General features: G+C 34.5%; 2 protein-coding genes across 2 annotated transcripts; both read right to left on the bottom strand.

Annotated features, from left to right (window-relative positions):
• Window positions 1-5,075: 5,075 nt before the first annotated feature.
• Window positions 5,076-6,079, bottom strand: LOC127093603 (uncharacterized). The gene is made up of 3 exons (XM_051032547.1): window positions 6,000-6,079; window positions 5,498-5,745; window positions 5,076-5,407 (listed from the first exon to the last, which is right to left on the bottom strand). The coding sequence occupies exons 1-3, from the start codon at window positions 6,069-6,071 to the stop codon at window positions 5,140-5,142; spliced, it is 588 nt and encodes a 195-aa protein (XP_050888504.1). The 5' UTR covers window positions 6,072-6,079; the 3' UTR covers window positions 5,076-5,139.
• A 4,513-nt stretch (window positions 6,080-10,592) lies between these two features.
• Window positions 10,593-13,244, bottom strand: LOC127093602 (3-ketoacyl-CoA synthase 20). Its single transcript, XM_051032546.1, has 2 exons — window positions 12,325-13,244; window positions 10,593-11,631 (listed from the first exon to the last, which is right to left on the bottom strand). The coding sequence occupies exons 1-2, from the start codon at window positions 13,081-13,083 to the stop codon at window positions 10,846-10,848; spliced, it is 1,545 nt and encodes a 514-aa protein (XP_050888503.1). The 5' UTR covers window positions 13,084-13,244; the 3' UTR covers window positions 10,593-10,845.
• Between the last annotated feature and the right edge of the window lie 1,408 nt (window positions 13,245-14,652).

The raw sequence follows: 14,652 nt of genomic DNA, 5'->3' as shown, positions 1-14,652 counted from the left end.
TATTAGGTGCCATGATCAGGTCTTGGAGGATTAGTTGTCGGGATATGTTCTATAATGTGCTAAGGGAAAGTCTGATTTATCCACTCCCTTTTACAATCACCATTCTCATCAATCAAATCAATAACTCTCTCTATATTTTGATTAGTTTCTACACTCAGTCTTCACTCATTCAGAGTAATATCTTGATGGACCATATCATTAGCACTTATAATTATAACACATCATAAATAAGTTGATATGTTTTTCTATAGGCTCAGTCGAAGACTTTGCCTGGGTATCGACTACAGTATTTGGCTCAACGCTCACAGTCTCACCACTAGTTTTAGATTTCTTCCTACTAGCTATTGGTTTGGTTCGATGATAAGTTGGAAAGTACTCTGAGTTTTTCAGGATTGACATTAATATTTGGTAAAGGGCCTATGATTGCATGAGTTTTACCAGAGAGTGAGATAGGAATTAATACCTATGACTAATAAATGCGTCATTTTTCTTCCTCAAGAGGGGGCTCCGGGATGTATTATTGATTTCCCATGACTTTGGGACCTAAGATCTTGTGAACAAGAGGAATGTTTGTTTGTTTCTTGGAATCTTTGGAGTTCTTGGTTTTTGACGCCATTGATGGTAGAAAATTTGGAGGAAATCTATTGTGTTTAGAGTTTTATTAAGAGAAGAGGAAAAGTTTTTTGTGTGTGATAATGGAGAAAAGTTCAGAAGAATGTAAGGAAGAAGGTGAAGTGAGGTACTTATAGTAGGGTAAAAAACGTTTCATCTCAAAATGTTGGTAACTGTTGAAGATCATGGGATGCGTGTTGATCAGAGGAAAGATGATCGGACTGTAGCAGTTGGCATGACCCAGGATCTCCTAGGAAATAGAAGTGTAATGATTAACTGATATTTTTATGCGTCTCGATGAGACGTTTGAAGAAAGATGGTTGATCGGTAAAATAGCAAGTGTACTATTTGCACCAATTTAGTAATAAAAAGGGAGTTATCCCGAGTATCGATCTCGAGGACTGCGTAGTAAGTATCAATACTTATAATAATTCAATTGAACAAAAGAGCATATGGGGTTTGATGTTTGGTTTCACAGATAGTAAGAAATAAAAATATAAAGCGTATAAAAACAGTTTAACCGATATGAGAGAGAATGCTAGGGCCAGATGTATGAATTGCTTTGTATTACACTTCTTCCATATCATATAACATCTATGTTATCATAATTCAAAACCGTTTCTCAAGAGTTGTTTTCTCTAATTCCTTAGCCAAAAACCATTAACATGCAATTTCAATCCTAATTCCTTAGTTATTCAAATTGCTGTTATGAAATACGTAGTTTATTAAGAATTAACAGTAACCACAATTTGATCCTCATTTCTAAGTGATTAAACGTGGGTTTTATTATACAACAAGTGATAAGGCGGTTTGTCCGACCTAAACCTTAACCAGAGATCAGAATTTCATTTGTCCTATAAAATTAAGCATTAAGCGCGTTGTATAATAACTTGAATTAAGAATACATCAATGATTATAAGAACATGGATAAAATATTCATACAGTAGCAATTCAGGGACACCCCCCTAGCATTGGGGGGTTTAGCCTCTCATAATATTCAAAGACAATAGATTATAAATTAAAGACATTACAAGTTGTTGTTGATGAAGGTTGATCTTCAATTCTTCCGATCTTGAAGATCTCTTCTCCTCTAAACACTTTGCACAATCGCTTCTTCTTTCTGTCTCCTTTCTTCCACGATCAAAAAGTCCTTTTCTCTGTGCCCAAATTCAAACTAAATAGCTTCCAAACAACTAAAAACATTGTGAAATGCCCAAACTACCCTCCGGACATCTAAAGGGGTTAAAACATGAAAAATCAGCAAATGGGGCGAAATGGCCAACACGGGTCGTGTCAGGTGACATTGCTGCCCGTGTTGGCTCCACTGTAAGTCCATCCAGCATTCCATGCTGACACGGGCCGTGTCAGCTGACACGGGCACCCGTGTCAGCCCCCTGTTTTGTCTATTTTCCGCTTTTCATTAAGTCTTTGACCTCCATTCTTCCGGTACGCCACTTTCGGACTTGTTATCTGACCTGGAAACCAAACAGTCTACACAGAAACGCATAAAATGCGACAAAAGGAGAAAAGCTACTAATGCAACATAAAACAAGCGGAAATTCATAAAATGCAATAAACTAAAGAAATCACTAAAATAAAGAGCAAAATGTTACCGAGTCATGAAGATTCAATCCTGGATAGATGATGAAAACTGAGTGTAAATGGTGACCGATCAATGGTCATGATGACCATGACGTTACAACAGTAAAGATACTGTTATGCCGAAATATTTCAAAAAATGCCCTTTTCTCCATATATAGTCGAAAACGACATTTTTGGGGTGCAATTTGTTAGATGGAATTTTGATGTTGGAAAAGTATATTTGTTTTCGGCGAAGAAGGTAAGAAGGCGTGGTCAAAGAAGGTTTTGTCGAAGAAAGTTTGGTCTGGGACTTAGAAATATTTTAGAATTCAAATTTACTTTTCGACAACGGAGTCCGTTTGAAGTCGCATTCGAATAAGGCGATTTAGATTAAAGCTTTTAACCATTTTTTGGCCTTATCTGTTTCTTGAAGAGACGCATGGAATGCAGTAAGTGACGAAATCCATGCAAGCAAGAACATGTCATCTTTTGGAGAAGAGATCGTTCGTTACTGTTATTTTTGATTTATTATAAATAGGGGTCTTAGTGATTAGGATTGGGGTGTTCCATTTTGTGCAAAAACTTCTATGTTACTCAAAATATCCGTGTTGTTGAGAAACGAGTTCTTGAGTACAATGTACATGTGATCATTAATTCTACTTTTGTATCAAATCATTTATAATTTTGTTATTTACTTTCTTTGTAAAGTTACTTTAAAAGTTATTTACATTGCCCAAACTTTTATAATACATCTTAAGAAAAAGTTGTATGCGAGTTTGATGTCTGAGATAGATTTCAAGACAATTATATCATTCTTGTTGAATCAGAATCCTACTTGCTAGGCAAAGGTTTAAGTCGCAGACACCTCTATTTATGCATAATATTAGAAACGCTTTACGTTACTTCTAAAATTACTTTTTTAAATTCAAGTGGGAGACTGTTGAAAATCAAAGGATTAATGGGGAACTAGAAGGACTTGTTGGCTTTTTGTTGGTAAGAAATAAGCACAAGTATGAGCTAGTGCGTGAAGAGGTGAATTTGAAAAAAGTTCATTAAATTCCCACATGGATACCATACTTGAGTAGTACATATATATCGTAGGTTGATCTCTTGAGGTGTGCCCAAAGGCGTACAAAATTTTGTGAAAAGATGAGGATGTACCATTATACACCATTACACGTTTGCGCCTGCTACTCTTATTGTTAGTTCGGCCTGCTTGGCTCGCTTTGGGCTAGGCTAAGGCTTTGGCTGGGGTGATCCATTATTTTTTAGAGTTCAAAATGATGAAAATTAATCAATATTGATTAATCTAATTATTGATGTGCTGACCCTTAACGGTAACCCTAATTTTTTGGACCAAGTTTTCACGATCTACTTGCTTTCCATGTTTTCACGATTGCCTTGCTGACCAAGTTTTATAACGACTAGTTATGGGTCAGATTCAGTCCAATCTAGATTTATTTACTCCAAATTTCTTCATTCCAGATTTTTGAATTTCAGAATCTCTCTCTCTCTCTCTCTCTCTCTCTCTCTCACACACACACACACACACACACACACACCACACACACGCGCACACGTACACACGCACACGCAAACGCACGCTCTCTCTCTCTCTCTCTCTCTCTCTCTCTCTCTCTCTCTCTCTCTCTCTCTCTCTCTCTCTCCACTACGCCAAATAAGGGAAAAGAGGGCGCTTATTTTGGCCTATAACAGCGCTTTTAAGCGCCCTCTAAAGTGGCGCTGGCATAGGTAAAGACAACGCTTTGTTTTCCTGGAGAAAGCGCTCTCTAAAGTGGCCCTTTAAGGGCCACATTATAGTGCGCTTTCAGAAAAAAGCGCCCTCTGGAGTGGTCCATAAAGGGCCACCTTAGAGGGCGCTTTCTGGACAAAGCGCCCTCTAAAGTTGTCAATGTAAAGTGTTTAGAGGGCGCTTCCTACAGAAAGCGCCCTCTAAAGTGTTAGTTATTTTAAAAAAAATTGTTTGAAAAACAGTGGGTATTTAATTGGGAACCTGTTCGCATGCTGCAAAAGTGTAAAATTCATATTGATTTCATCCTTTAATCCAATGTTATACACCATTAATCCATTGATATATACAACATGAATCCATTTATATACAACATTAATCCTCCATATATACAACATTAATATATTGATATTCATGCATGTACAACAACATTCCATACATATATGTACAACAACTACAACCTATATGATTCTATGATCAATAATGAATTGACACAATTCATCCTTCATTTCATCCAAATGAGCTTTTGAGTAAGATTTGTATTCGTCAAAGTACTACAATTAAGAGAATAAAACATATTCATGATTTAGTAACAAATTAGATGAAATATCCGATAATATTAAAATAAACCCTAAGTTATTATTCCATACCATTTTTGGGATGTCTATATGATTCAACGCAATGATATCTCTCATAAATCTCAATACAAAAAATCCGCAATCGATCGAATTGTTTTGCTGAGGACACTACATAGAAAAACAAATAATATATATATATATATATATATATATATATATATATATATATATATATATATATATATATATATATATATATATATATATATATATAGTTAATTTCTTACAAACACTATTATAAGCAAAAATAAGAAACTTAATATATACCTGAACTCTGACCCAGGTAATGTCCTTCCTATTACGATAATTCTTTTTCGATCTAAATTTTAGTATTGCCCTAACAAAATAAAAACGTATATTGAGATCAATCTGACAGACATAATTAAATATACAAATACACACGAATATTTAGGGGAATTTCACTTACGCGTCAACCGTCTTCTTCATACTCGGATATTTACTCCAATCACCCGGTAACGAATCGAGATAATACACCATTAGTCTCGAAAGATCCATAGCAACCAACACCCAGTGACCACTGTAAAATAAAACAAAAATTTAGATGCATGAAAATTTTCTACGTAAAAGATATACATAGATTAGAATGAAATTATTAGAAAGAAAATCTAACCCGTTGCCAGAATTAAACGGTAAAAAATACAAACTGGGTGTAGTATTATCGCCGGCCACCATGAATCTATCGACTAGTTCATTCATTACGGATGTTGGATTTTTCGTTATAAACGTTGTGTTGATACGGGAAGCAGCAATAAAATTGAATCGGTTACACAATTCAGTTCCCCGCATCAATGTGTCATACATATACCTTAAATAGAAACATAATAAATATTAGACTACTCATTGAAATGTGTAAATAAATTGTTCAACTAAGTAAATAATAGATTGATCGGAGTACCATATGTATGTATGAATGACAGCGATGCCCAATTCTTCGTGTTCAAAAAGTTGTTGCATGTCCTCCTTTGCAATTAATTCGGAATGAGCAATTCCGAAAACACCTTCATCCATATCTACACTACGGATGGCGCCGTGCATAATATCTGACTCTTCCACCATTTTCTCAAGACGCATCATAATTTGAGATTTTGTCCCGGACGTCGTTGGAATTTCCTTACTAGCTTTGTCCAACATTTGACCGGGAACCTAAAAATATAAATTAAATCATGACTTTTTGTGATGCAACAGAATCTTGTGTATATAATTCAATGGGTATATATATTTGTACCTCTTTTTTGAGATTTAGGATTTGTTTTTGTCCCGGACTTCGTTGGAATATCCTTACCAGCTTTTTTCAACACTCGACCGGGAACCTAAAAATTCATATAAATTAAATCATGACTTTTTGTGATGCAACAGAATCATTGTGTATATAATTCAATGGGTATATATATTTGTACCTCTTTTTGAGATTTAGGATTTGTTTTTGTCCCGGACTTCGTTGGAATATCCTTACCAGCTTTTTTCAACATTCGACTGGGAACCTAAAAATTCATATAAATTAAATCATGACTTTTTGTGATGCAACAGAATCGTTGTGTATATAATTCAATGGGTATATATATTTGTACCTCTTTTTGAGATTTAGGATTTGTTTTTGTCCCGGACTTTGTTGGAATATCCTTACCAGCTTTTTTCAACATTCGACCGGGAACCTAAAAATTCATATAAATTAAATCATAACTTTTTGTGATGCAACAGAATCGTTGCGTATATAATTCAATGGGTATATATATTTGTACCTCTTTTTGAGATGCAACCGACTCGATGCGTCTTGAAATCCCTTTACCAACTTTATGTGTGGGTCTTGTAGGAGTCTAACATTACCATGTAATAAGGATTGATTAAATATCATAATTGTAGCTGAATTGAAATGTGAATACTAAATATTCATAATCATTTAGAACATATATACCTCGGCATCTGGGAAAATTAGATCTGACGGCCATCCAACAAAGGATCCGACTGCATCTCGCATCAACGTTGTCTCTGAAACAACGTCAGGTAATGGTAGAAGCGCGTCCGTAACTAATACAAGGTCAACCGAAACTTTCATATATCTCACCGGGAGGGGATTATGGTGAAGTAATTCACCCGAAGTGTTGTGCACTTTTCCCTTGCCAACTATGCGATAAGTTGGTGACGATAGATACAGCTGACAAGGTGTAATGCCCTAAACCAATAATAAATATGTTATTGTTAACGTGTATATGTGTCAAGTAAAAAAGTGCTATTTTAATTTCATAATAACATATATAATTACCTCGGGAAATTTCGGTTGACAATTGATACTAGCTCGGTCACTAGTATCTTTTGCCTCGGAACCGCGCCTTTCCTCTCTATACCTTGCATTCTCCTTTTGCAGTTCGAGTACTTGTGCCCTTAACTCTGCCAAGGTCTCCATCACCTCTTTGTTGGTAGGATTTTTGTTTTTGGTTTTTTATAAAATGACGACGGAGTCACACCAAAACCCTTACCCCTCACATGACCGGAATACTCAGGAACATTTAGTACTCGACTAAGTAGGCTCCTGCAATCCTGGACCTCGGTTGAAGGTAAGGTTTGGGATAAAGTCTCCTGAAATATTATTAGAGGAGATTAAAAATGAATTATATGTCTAACAAAATTTTCGATATAATTAAAGAAATAATGTTATATATACTTACACATTCGTCATAAACATTTTGAACCGCTTCAACGACAGCCCCATCCTTCCCAACCCGAGCAACCTTCCACAATATGTGCTCCGGAAGAGATGTTGCGTCACTTTTCTCCTCGTCTAGCTACACATTGAATCAGATTATAAGATCATCAATTATAACATATTGTGACAATGTATAAGCTCATAGCATTTGAATATACTCACAATTCTTTGTTGTAACCGTGCATATCCCGTACGCCCTTTTTTGTACGGATACGCGGGTTTTGATGCCCTTTTCCGATTTTTGTCGCTTACTTCCTGGATAAAAAAGTTTAAGGCATATTAGAACCAAGTAACTTAACAATTGTATAATACCATAATTAATAGACATTACATGGAATTTTTCGTTTCTTCGTTTGGCGACAAAGTTATCCCATTCTTCGGCTGAAATAATCTCCGCATACTTCATTGGCCGTTCTGCTTCAACAAATTTTCCTTCCTCATCCTTGAGAAATTTGTTGGACAAAAAGGATCGAAATCCTCAGAGTCTTTTTCCGGCCAATTGAATACAATATTTTTGCCGGCTTTCATCGATGTGAAAGGATCTCTAAAAAACATACACATGGAGTGTGTTATTATACGTAATATTATAACAATATATGGTCAACAAATAGTCAACAAAAAAAACATATAACAATATATGGTAAGTACCTGTATCTCGGACCATATTTTTTCTTTGCCAACCTTCAATTCCGGACTTCTCCAATTATCACATGTAATCGGAATATGTTGTCGAACAAGGAAACCAATGTAACTTGCCAACATTGAACCGTTAGGCTCAATTAGTTGGTCTTCAGCACTCCAATGTACTTCGAATTTTTCACCCTTGTCTCTTGCACGAATGATTGACTTCATAACAGTCAATCCTCGTTTGATTTCATTTTCAACATTGTTACGTGATCCACTCGCGTCATGGGTATCGTCTTGGTTACTAGCCATTTTATCTGTAATATAGAAATGATTCAATAAGACCCAAGTAAGACAATGACCATATTCGTGAAGCTACACAAAAAACACATTCATATACCTTCCATTTCTCTCATGTTACAACAATCTAAACTCTCTTTTTTTTTCATCATTATTGAATACAAACTCACACACACCTACTGCATACAAAAGACCAATGCAAATTTATGGTGTTTGGAACATGAACAAACTTGCATCCATAATCATCAAACTTCCAAGCACAAGCTCAAACACACTCCAAATGACATCAGTTTTCAATCAGAAATAAAAAAACCTTACATAACCATATAACATACAACATTCAGTGGTCAAAACCATACACAAAAAAATAACAAAAAATGATTTTCAACAAGGTGCTCATGAACACCATATAGTGCTCGTTTGCCCTAAACAACATTAATCAACATAATGCACAAAATGTAAAACTCAGTTTAGAAAATGCCCTAATCAAACACCTGAAAGTACAAACTATTGAGAGAAATACCTTCAAGGTGACGGTAACGATGGAGAAGAAAGTGAACAGCGACGGTGGACGCAGATAACTCAGTGAACGTGAACGCAGCAGCAGAAAAAGGCGACGACGACGACGACGGTGAGGGAGGGAGAACGAACGGAGGACGAGAGTAATCGCAGTAGAGAGAAAACCCAGTTATGTAAACGAAATAGCATATAGCGAGGGAAAATAAAGAGACATGCAGTATATGTTATAATTTTAATGTTTACTAAAGGGGACCTTAGAGGGCGCTTGTGTAAAAAAAGCGTCCTCTAAAGGGGGCCTAAGAGGGCGCTTCTAAAAGCGCTCTCTAAGGCTTTCCAAAAGCGCCTTATAAAATGGAAATGTACATGGACTTAGAGAGCGCTTTTTTAAAAGCGCCCTCTAAGGGTACCCTTAGAGGGCGCTTTCATAAATGCGCCCTCTATTGGTGTCCCTCCATTTTCTCATTATTTTTTCGCTTCACTTTAGAGGGCGCTTTGTTACAAAAGCGCCCTCTAAAGTGCGCTGTCTATTCCAGTTGTTCGCTCCTTATTTTTTCTCTTCACTTTAGAGTGCACTTTTGTAATAAAGCGCCCTCTAAGGTGCGCTGTCTATTCCAGTTTTTGGCGTAGTGCTCTCTCTCTCTCTCTCTCTTCTCTCTCTCTCTCTCTCTCTCTCTCTCTCTCTCTCTCTCCTCTCTCTCTCTCTCTCTCTCTCTCTCTCTCTCTCTCTCTCTCTCTCTCTCTCTCTCTCTCTCTCTCTTCTCTCTCTCTCTCTCTCTCTCTCTCTCTCTCTCTCTCTCTCTCTCTCTCTCTCTCTCTCTCTCTCTCTTCTCTCTCTCTCTCTCTCTCTCTCTCTCTCTCTCTCTCTCTCTCTCTCTCTCTCTCTCTCTCTCTCTCTCTCTCTCTCTCTCTCTCTCTCTCTATATATATATATATATATATATATATATATATATATATATATATATATATATAATTTTCTTTTATGTTCTTTTGTTCTTTTCTTTTCAACTGATATTCACTAAATGCTACGATTAGTATTTATACCATCAATGAGTGGTATTTGTGTTTTAGAGGCATCGTGGTTGATCGGCTGTTTTGCACAGTTTTGAACTCGCAAAATATTTTAAAGAGAGCAACCTAATCCGCGACTCGACCCGATAATTTATTCAATAACAAATTTTCAAAATCATAAAACAACAGAAAATAAATAAAGATAAATGAAGTTATCAAATATGAATTTTAACACAGCTGCATACATGATTTTAATTCACACCACAATTGTGGTCTAATGTCATTACATTGGAAACCTCATCAACAACTTATGGTCACAAATGCGATTACTAACTGCAATTTAACACATGAGACAATCATCTCCATTTCTCCAACAGAGCCAAATTGAAGACCAATAAATATCGGACCCAATGCCTCATATTTTCTTTGGGGAAGTAACTTATGACCACCTAACCTGACCGACATTATTTTCTGACAGACACACACACGGATCCCCCACGTAGGAACTCTTTATAAATGAATAATGGCATTTCAGGCATTGATGAATAACCTTTAAAAGATAGATAGAAGAAATGAATGCTATATAGAGCATAATTAAGAAGAATAACACTGTATAGATCTATAAGGCTAACAAACCTACCACTCTTAGAACTAAGCCTGTCTAAGAGAGCATTGAAAGTTTAATCGAATGAATGATATTTATGATATAACATCATAAAATACAGCGAAGTTAGTTAAAAATTATTTTTAGTTTGAATTAAAACAATAAATATTTTATTTATTTATTTATAATGAAGGTTAGAAGGAATACACATATACAAGCTTGACAAGTAACTTTGAAAATTAATTGGCATACATTTAACAAGTTATTTGATACAAACAAAACATGACCAACATGTCCAAATATTGAATCTACATTCAAAGAAAAAACAAAATACAAATTAAATTTGCAAAGTTATTCTTTTCTACTCTTGCAACATCTACTAAGAAATAACAAAAGTACCATAAACATGTTACTAGTACTTCATTTAAACAAACACATTCCTTAACATAGATTAAATAAATAAAAAACATGAAAATATTGATACTTAAGACTCAATAACTTTTGACACTTTAGGCACATGAACAGGAAACTCATGAATCTCATCAATCCAAGGACTCTTTTCCTTAGCAGGATTAATAGTCTTCAAAGCTTTCCAAACAGCACTGTTACACTTAAATCCAGAACCAAATGCAATTTGCCATGTTCTATCACCTTTTCTGATCCTCCCTTTAGCTTCTGTATAAGCCAATTCATACCATAAAGAACTACTAGAAGTGTTGCCAAATCTATAAAGTGTCATCCTTGATGGTTCCATATGCCAATCACTTAGGTCAAGATTCTTTTCAAGTTCATCCAAAACCGCCCTTCCTCCAGCATGAATACAAAAATGCTCAAAAGCTAGTTTAAAATCGGGAATGTAGGGTTTTATTTTCATCTTGAAGATTTTCCGCGCAACCAGCGTCACGAAAAATAAGAGCTGTTCTGACATGGGAAGGACTAATGGTCCCAATGTTGTGATGTTTGTTTTGAGTGCTTCTCCGGCGACAGCCATTAGGTCTTTTGAGAGTGCGACACCGACTCTTTTCGTTTCGTCTTCTTCTTGAAAGACGCAGCCGTAGGATTTGTCGTCCGCGCCTTTGTGCGTTCGGACCGTGTGGACTAGTTGGTATTTCGCTCGACCGCGGTCAGAGGGTTTGTTGGAGAGGAGGATTGCTGCTCCTCCCATTCTGAAGAGACAGTTTGAGACTAACATTGATCTGTTGTTGCCGAAATACCAGTTTAGGGTTATGTTCTCCATGCTCACTACTAAGGCATATGAGTTTGGATGTACCTATATAGTTATTTATCATATAGTTAGTAATTGAATTTTAAGGTAATGAAATCATATATATATATATATATATATATATATATATATATATATATATATATATATATATATATATATATATATATATATATATATATATATATATATATATATATATATATATATATATATATATATATATATATATATATATATATATATATATATATATATATATATATATATATATATATATATATATATATATATATATATATATATATATATATATATATATATATATATATATATATATTATATATATATATATTGGGACAACATCATTAAAGGGTCCAAAACTATGGGGTATTTGGGTTCATGCAAGTTAAGAGGGTATTAATTAGGTTGGCAGAGCCAACAAAAAACTGCCAACAACTTTACAACATGTAGTATGAATTGGATCACTTGTCCAATTAAATTTCTAATAGTATGCAATAAAAGATTTTACTAAAAAATTGACTTTTAGCCATTTAATGGCATAAATAAACTATATCCACCCATGTAAGCTACCTTCAAATTCACATGCACGTACTATCAATTTACTCTCATTTAATTATTTGCAAAAATAAAAATAAAAATTTTCTCTGTAAAAATTTAGACTTTCTCTGATCATATTTATAAGAAAAAATTTACTTTTTAAATTAGTCTGCGAACCTGAAGAAGTTGTTTGGCAAGATCGATAGAGATAAGTCCGGCACTACAGCCCATACCACCGAGATTATAGCTTAGAACATTCCCTCTCAAATTATAATGATTCACAATCATAGCAGACAAAGAAGGTGTTGGATTAAACAAGCTACAATTCACAACCAAAATTCCGATATCCTTAGCCTTCACACCAGTTTTCTCAAGCACTTCATCAATAGCACCAAACATAACCTCTTCAGCTTCTTTCCTTGCTTCAGCCATACAAGGATTTGGTGGGACCCTCAATATTGCTTTTGGCAAATATGTCTTTTGCCCTAAACCTGATCTCTCAAGTATCTTCTTCTGAAACAAAAGATTCTCTTCTGTAAAAGCTTTTGTTAAATTCGATTTCTCGACAAAAACTTCTCGTGTGCAAGTTAAATCTTGTTGCGGTTTATAACATGCAAAATCAACCAAGTATACGCCTCTTGGACGTGACATGAAGTAAAGCGTTGCGAGAAATACTACTAAACTTGAACATAGTGTCATTGAAAGAAAGTTGAACTTGAGAGTTTCATAGAGTTGGATTAAATCTTTGATCGAAATAGTTGATAAATGAGCTGAAGTTACTCCTAAGAGAGGTATTAAAATTAAGTACATAGCATTGGAAATTAAATAGTGGTAACCAAGTTTCACATATTTAAGCTTCACAGATATTAAAAAGTTGGGAAGTTTTCTTCTTTCGAAAGAAAAGGTTCTAGAAGAATGATTCTGTTGTTCTTCCATGAAAGAAATAAAAAGTTAATATGGGAAAAGTTGAAGGTAAAAAAATGGAGTTTGGAAAAGATGATGAGAAAAGAAAGAAGAGAAGGAAAAGATCATTGAGTTGTGAAAAATTTGGAAGATGAGAAAAGTGATTTTAAAGGGTGAAAGTTGGAGGAGAGAGGTTAGTTGATACAACTACCCCGTCCATCATTTAATTCATAACATGTTGGCATATTAATTCAATATTTTTGCCAGCCCGAAAACAGGGAGTTTTGTTAAATATTGTGGTATTTTTTTTATACAAAAGCTATTTTATAATTAATAGCTTATAAGGTACTATAAATTTAGATGAGTAAAATAAGAATAATAGAAATTGATGTGGAATTTTTCCATTCCTGAATTTCTGTCGGTGTTTCTTTTGTAATCGGATAATTCTAACTTTGCTTAACCAAAAAAGTGTAACAATATATTTTGGGTAAGAATTTACACTGTTTCAAATTATAAAATGATTTGTAATTTAAAAGAAAAATTCAATTCCAATACAATATTTATAATTTTATTCTTATTTAATATAACGTTAAATATTTTTTTTATGAGGGATATTACTGCAAAGTCTCACATAATTTTATCTTTTTCTATAAAGTAATAATTAAGTTTTATAATTTATGTGAAATGCTCAAAACTTTTTAAAATTTATAAAGAAAGTAGTAGTATTTTTAAATCAATCAATTGTCGATTTTTTTCTAAAATAACCACAATTTAAAAAAAATCTAAAATAACTAATATTTCAAATTTTTCCCTTCAAAATAATAATATTTCAATACAGATGCGCATTTTGAAACAAGAGGAGACGTTAGCACCACCGACGCATGCTTTAGAAGCATTGCATGGTGGCGCCAAGGAAGCTGGCGCATGCATGTAGTTGCATGTGCTTGCGCTAATGCTTCTGGCGCCTACATGTGTTGATATGTGTGGCGCCTAGTCCTCTGGTGAATACATTTTCTTACTCCTTCTATAAATACCTCGCCCTTCAGCCATATTTTTCACACAACTTTTACCCTACAACCATATTTTCTTTCATTCAACTTCACTCTCCTTCAAGTTTTTGAGTTTTAACCATGTCTGAATACATTCACAAGCGAAATGCCGATTTAATCTTTTCCGCCGTTGTGTCTCTAATAAAGATTCGACTTTGGAATATAGATTCGTTTGAACGTCTTAATCAGACGTTGAACAATTGGTTAGATGGAGAAATTGAAGTTGATGAAAGGATTAGAAGAATCCAATGACTTATGTCCATGTTCAACCAAAATGGAGAAGTGTGTGAATGAGTGGATATTAAGAATGACAGAGACGTTCATAGGATGATGCATTATATGTTCAAAATTGTTTTGATGGTTGTAATCGCTTAGTTATTGCATTTTAATTATTTTAGTTGTTTGTGTTGTTGTTTATGTAATGGTATTTCCTCACAAACTTATAATATGAAATAAATTTAGTTTTTCATACATTACAACAGAGGTACATGTGAATTTATCTGGTTGTGCTCGTTCCAACACTAGGACAGTTAGTACGATTGTGACCTGGCTG

Source organism: Lathyrus oleraceus, chromosome 6 (genome assembly GCF_024323335.1).
Source record: "Lathyrus oleraceus cultivar Zhongwan6 chromosome 6, CAAS_Psat_ZW6_1.0, whole genome shotgun sequence".
Taxonomy (NCBI): domain Eukaryota; kingdom Viridiplantae; phylum Streptophyta; class Magnoliopsida; order Fabales; family Fabaceae; genus Lathyrus; species Lathyrus oleraceus.
Note: the sequence above shows the minus strand (reverse complement) of the source record. Positions and strands in the feature narration are given on the sequence as shown.

Excerpts from the sequence above, each read along its gene's own strand:
- LOC127093603 (XM_051032547.1), bottom strand. The coding sequence starts at position 6,071 with ATGTTGAAAAAAGCTGGTAAGGATATTCCAACGAAGTCCGGGACAAAA. Across the intron at positions 5,746-5,999 it reads ATCCTAAATCTCAAAAAGAG|GTTCCCGGTCAAATGTTGGA; the intron begins GTACAAATATAT and ends TTATATTTTTAG. Across the intron at positions 5,408-5,497 it reads GTCATTCATACATACATATG|GTATATGTATGACACATTGA; the intron begins GTACTCCGATCA and ends TTTCTATTTAAG.
- LOC127093602 (XM_051032546.1), bottom strand. The coding sequence starts at position 13,083 with ATGGAAGAACAACAGAATCATTCTTCTAGAACCTTTTCTTTCGAAAGA. Across the intron at positions 11,632-12,324 it reads TTGCCAAACAACTTCTTCAG|GTACATCCAAACTCATATGC; the intron begins GTTCGCAGACTA and ends ATAACTATATAG.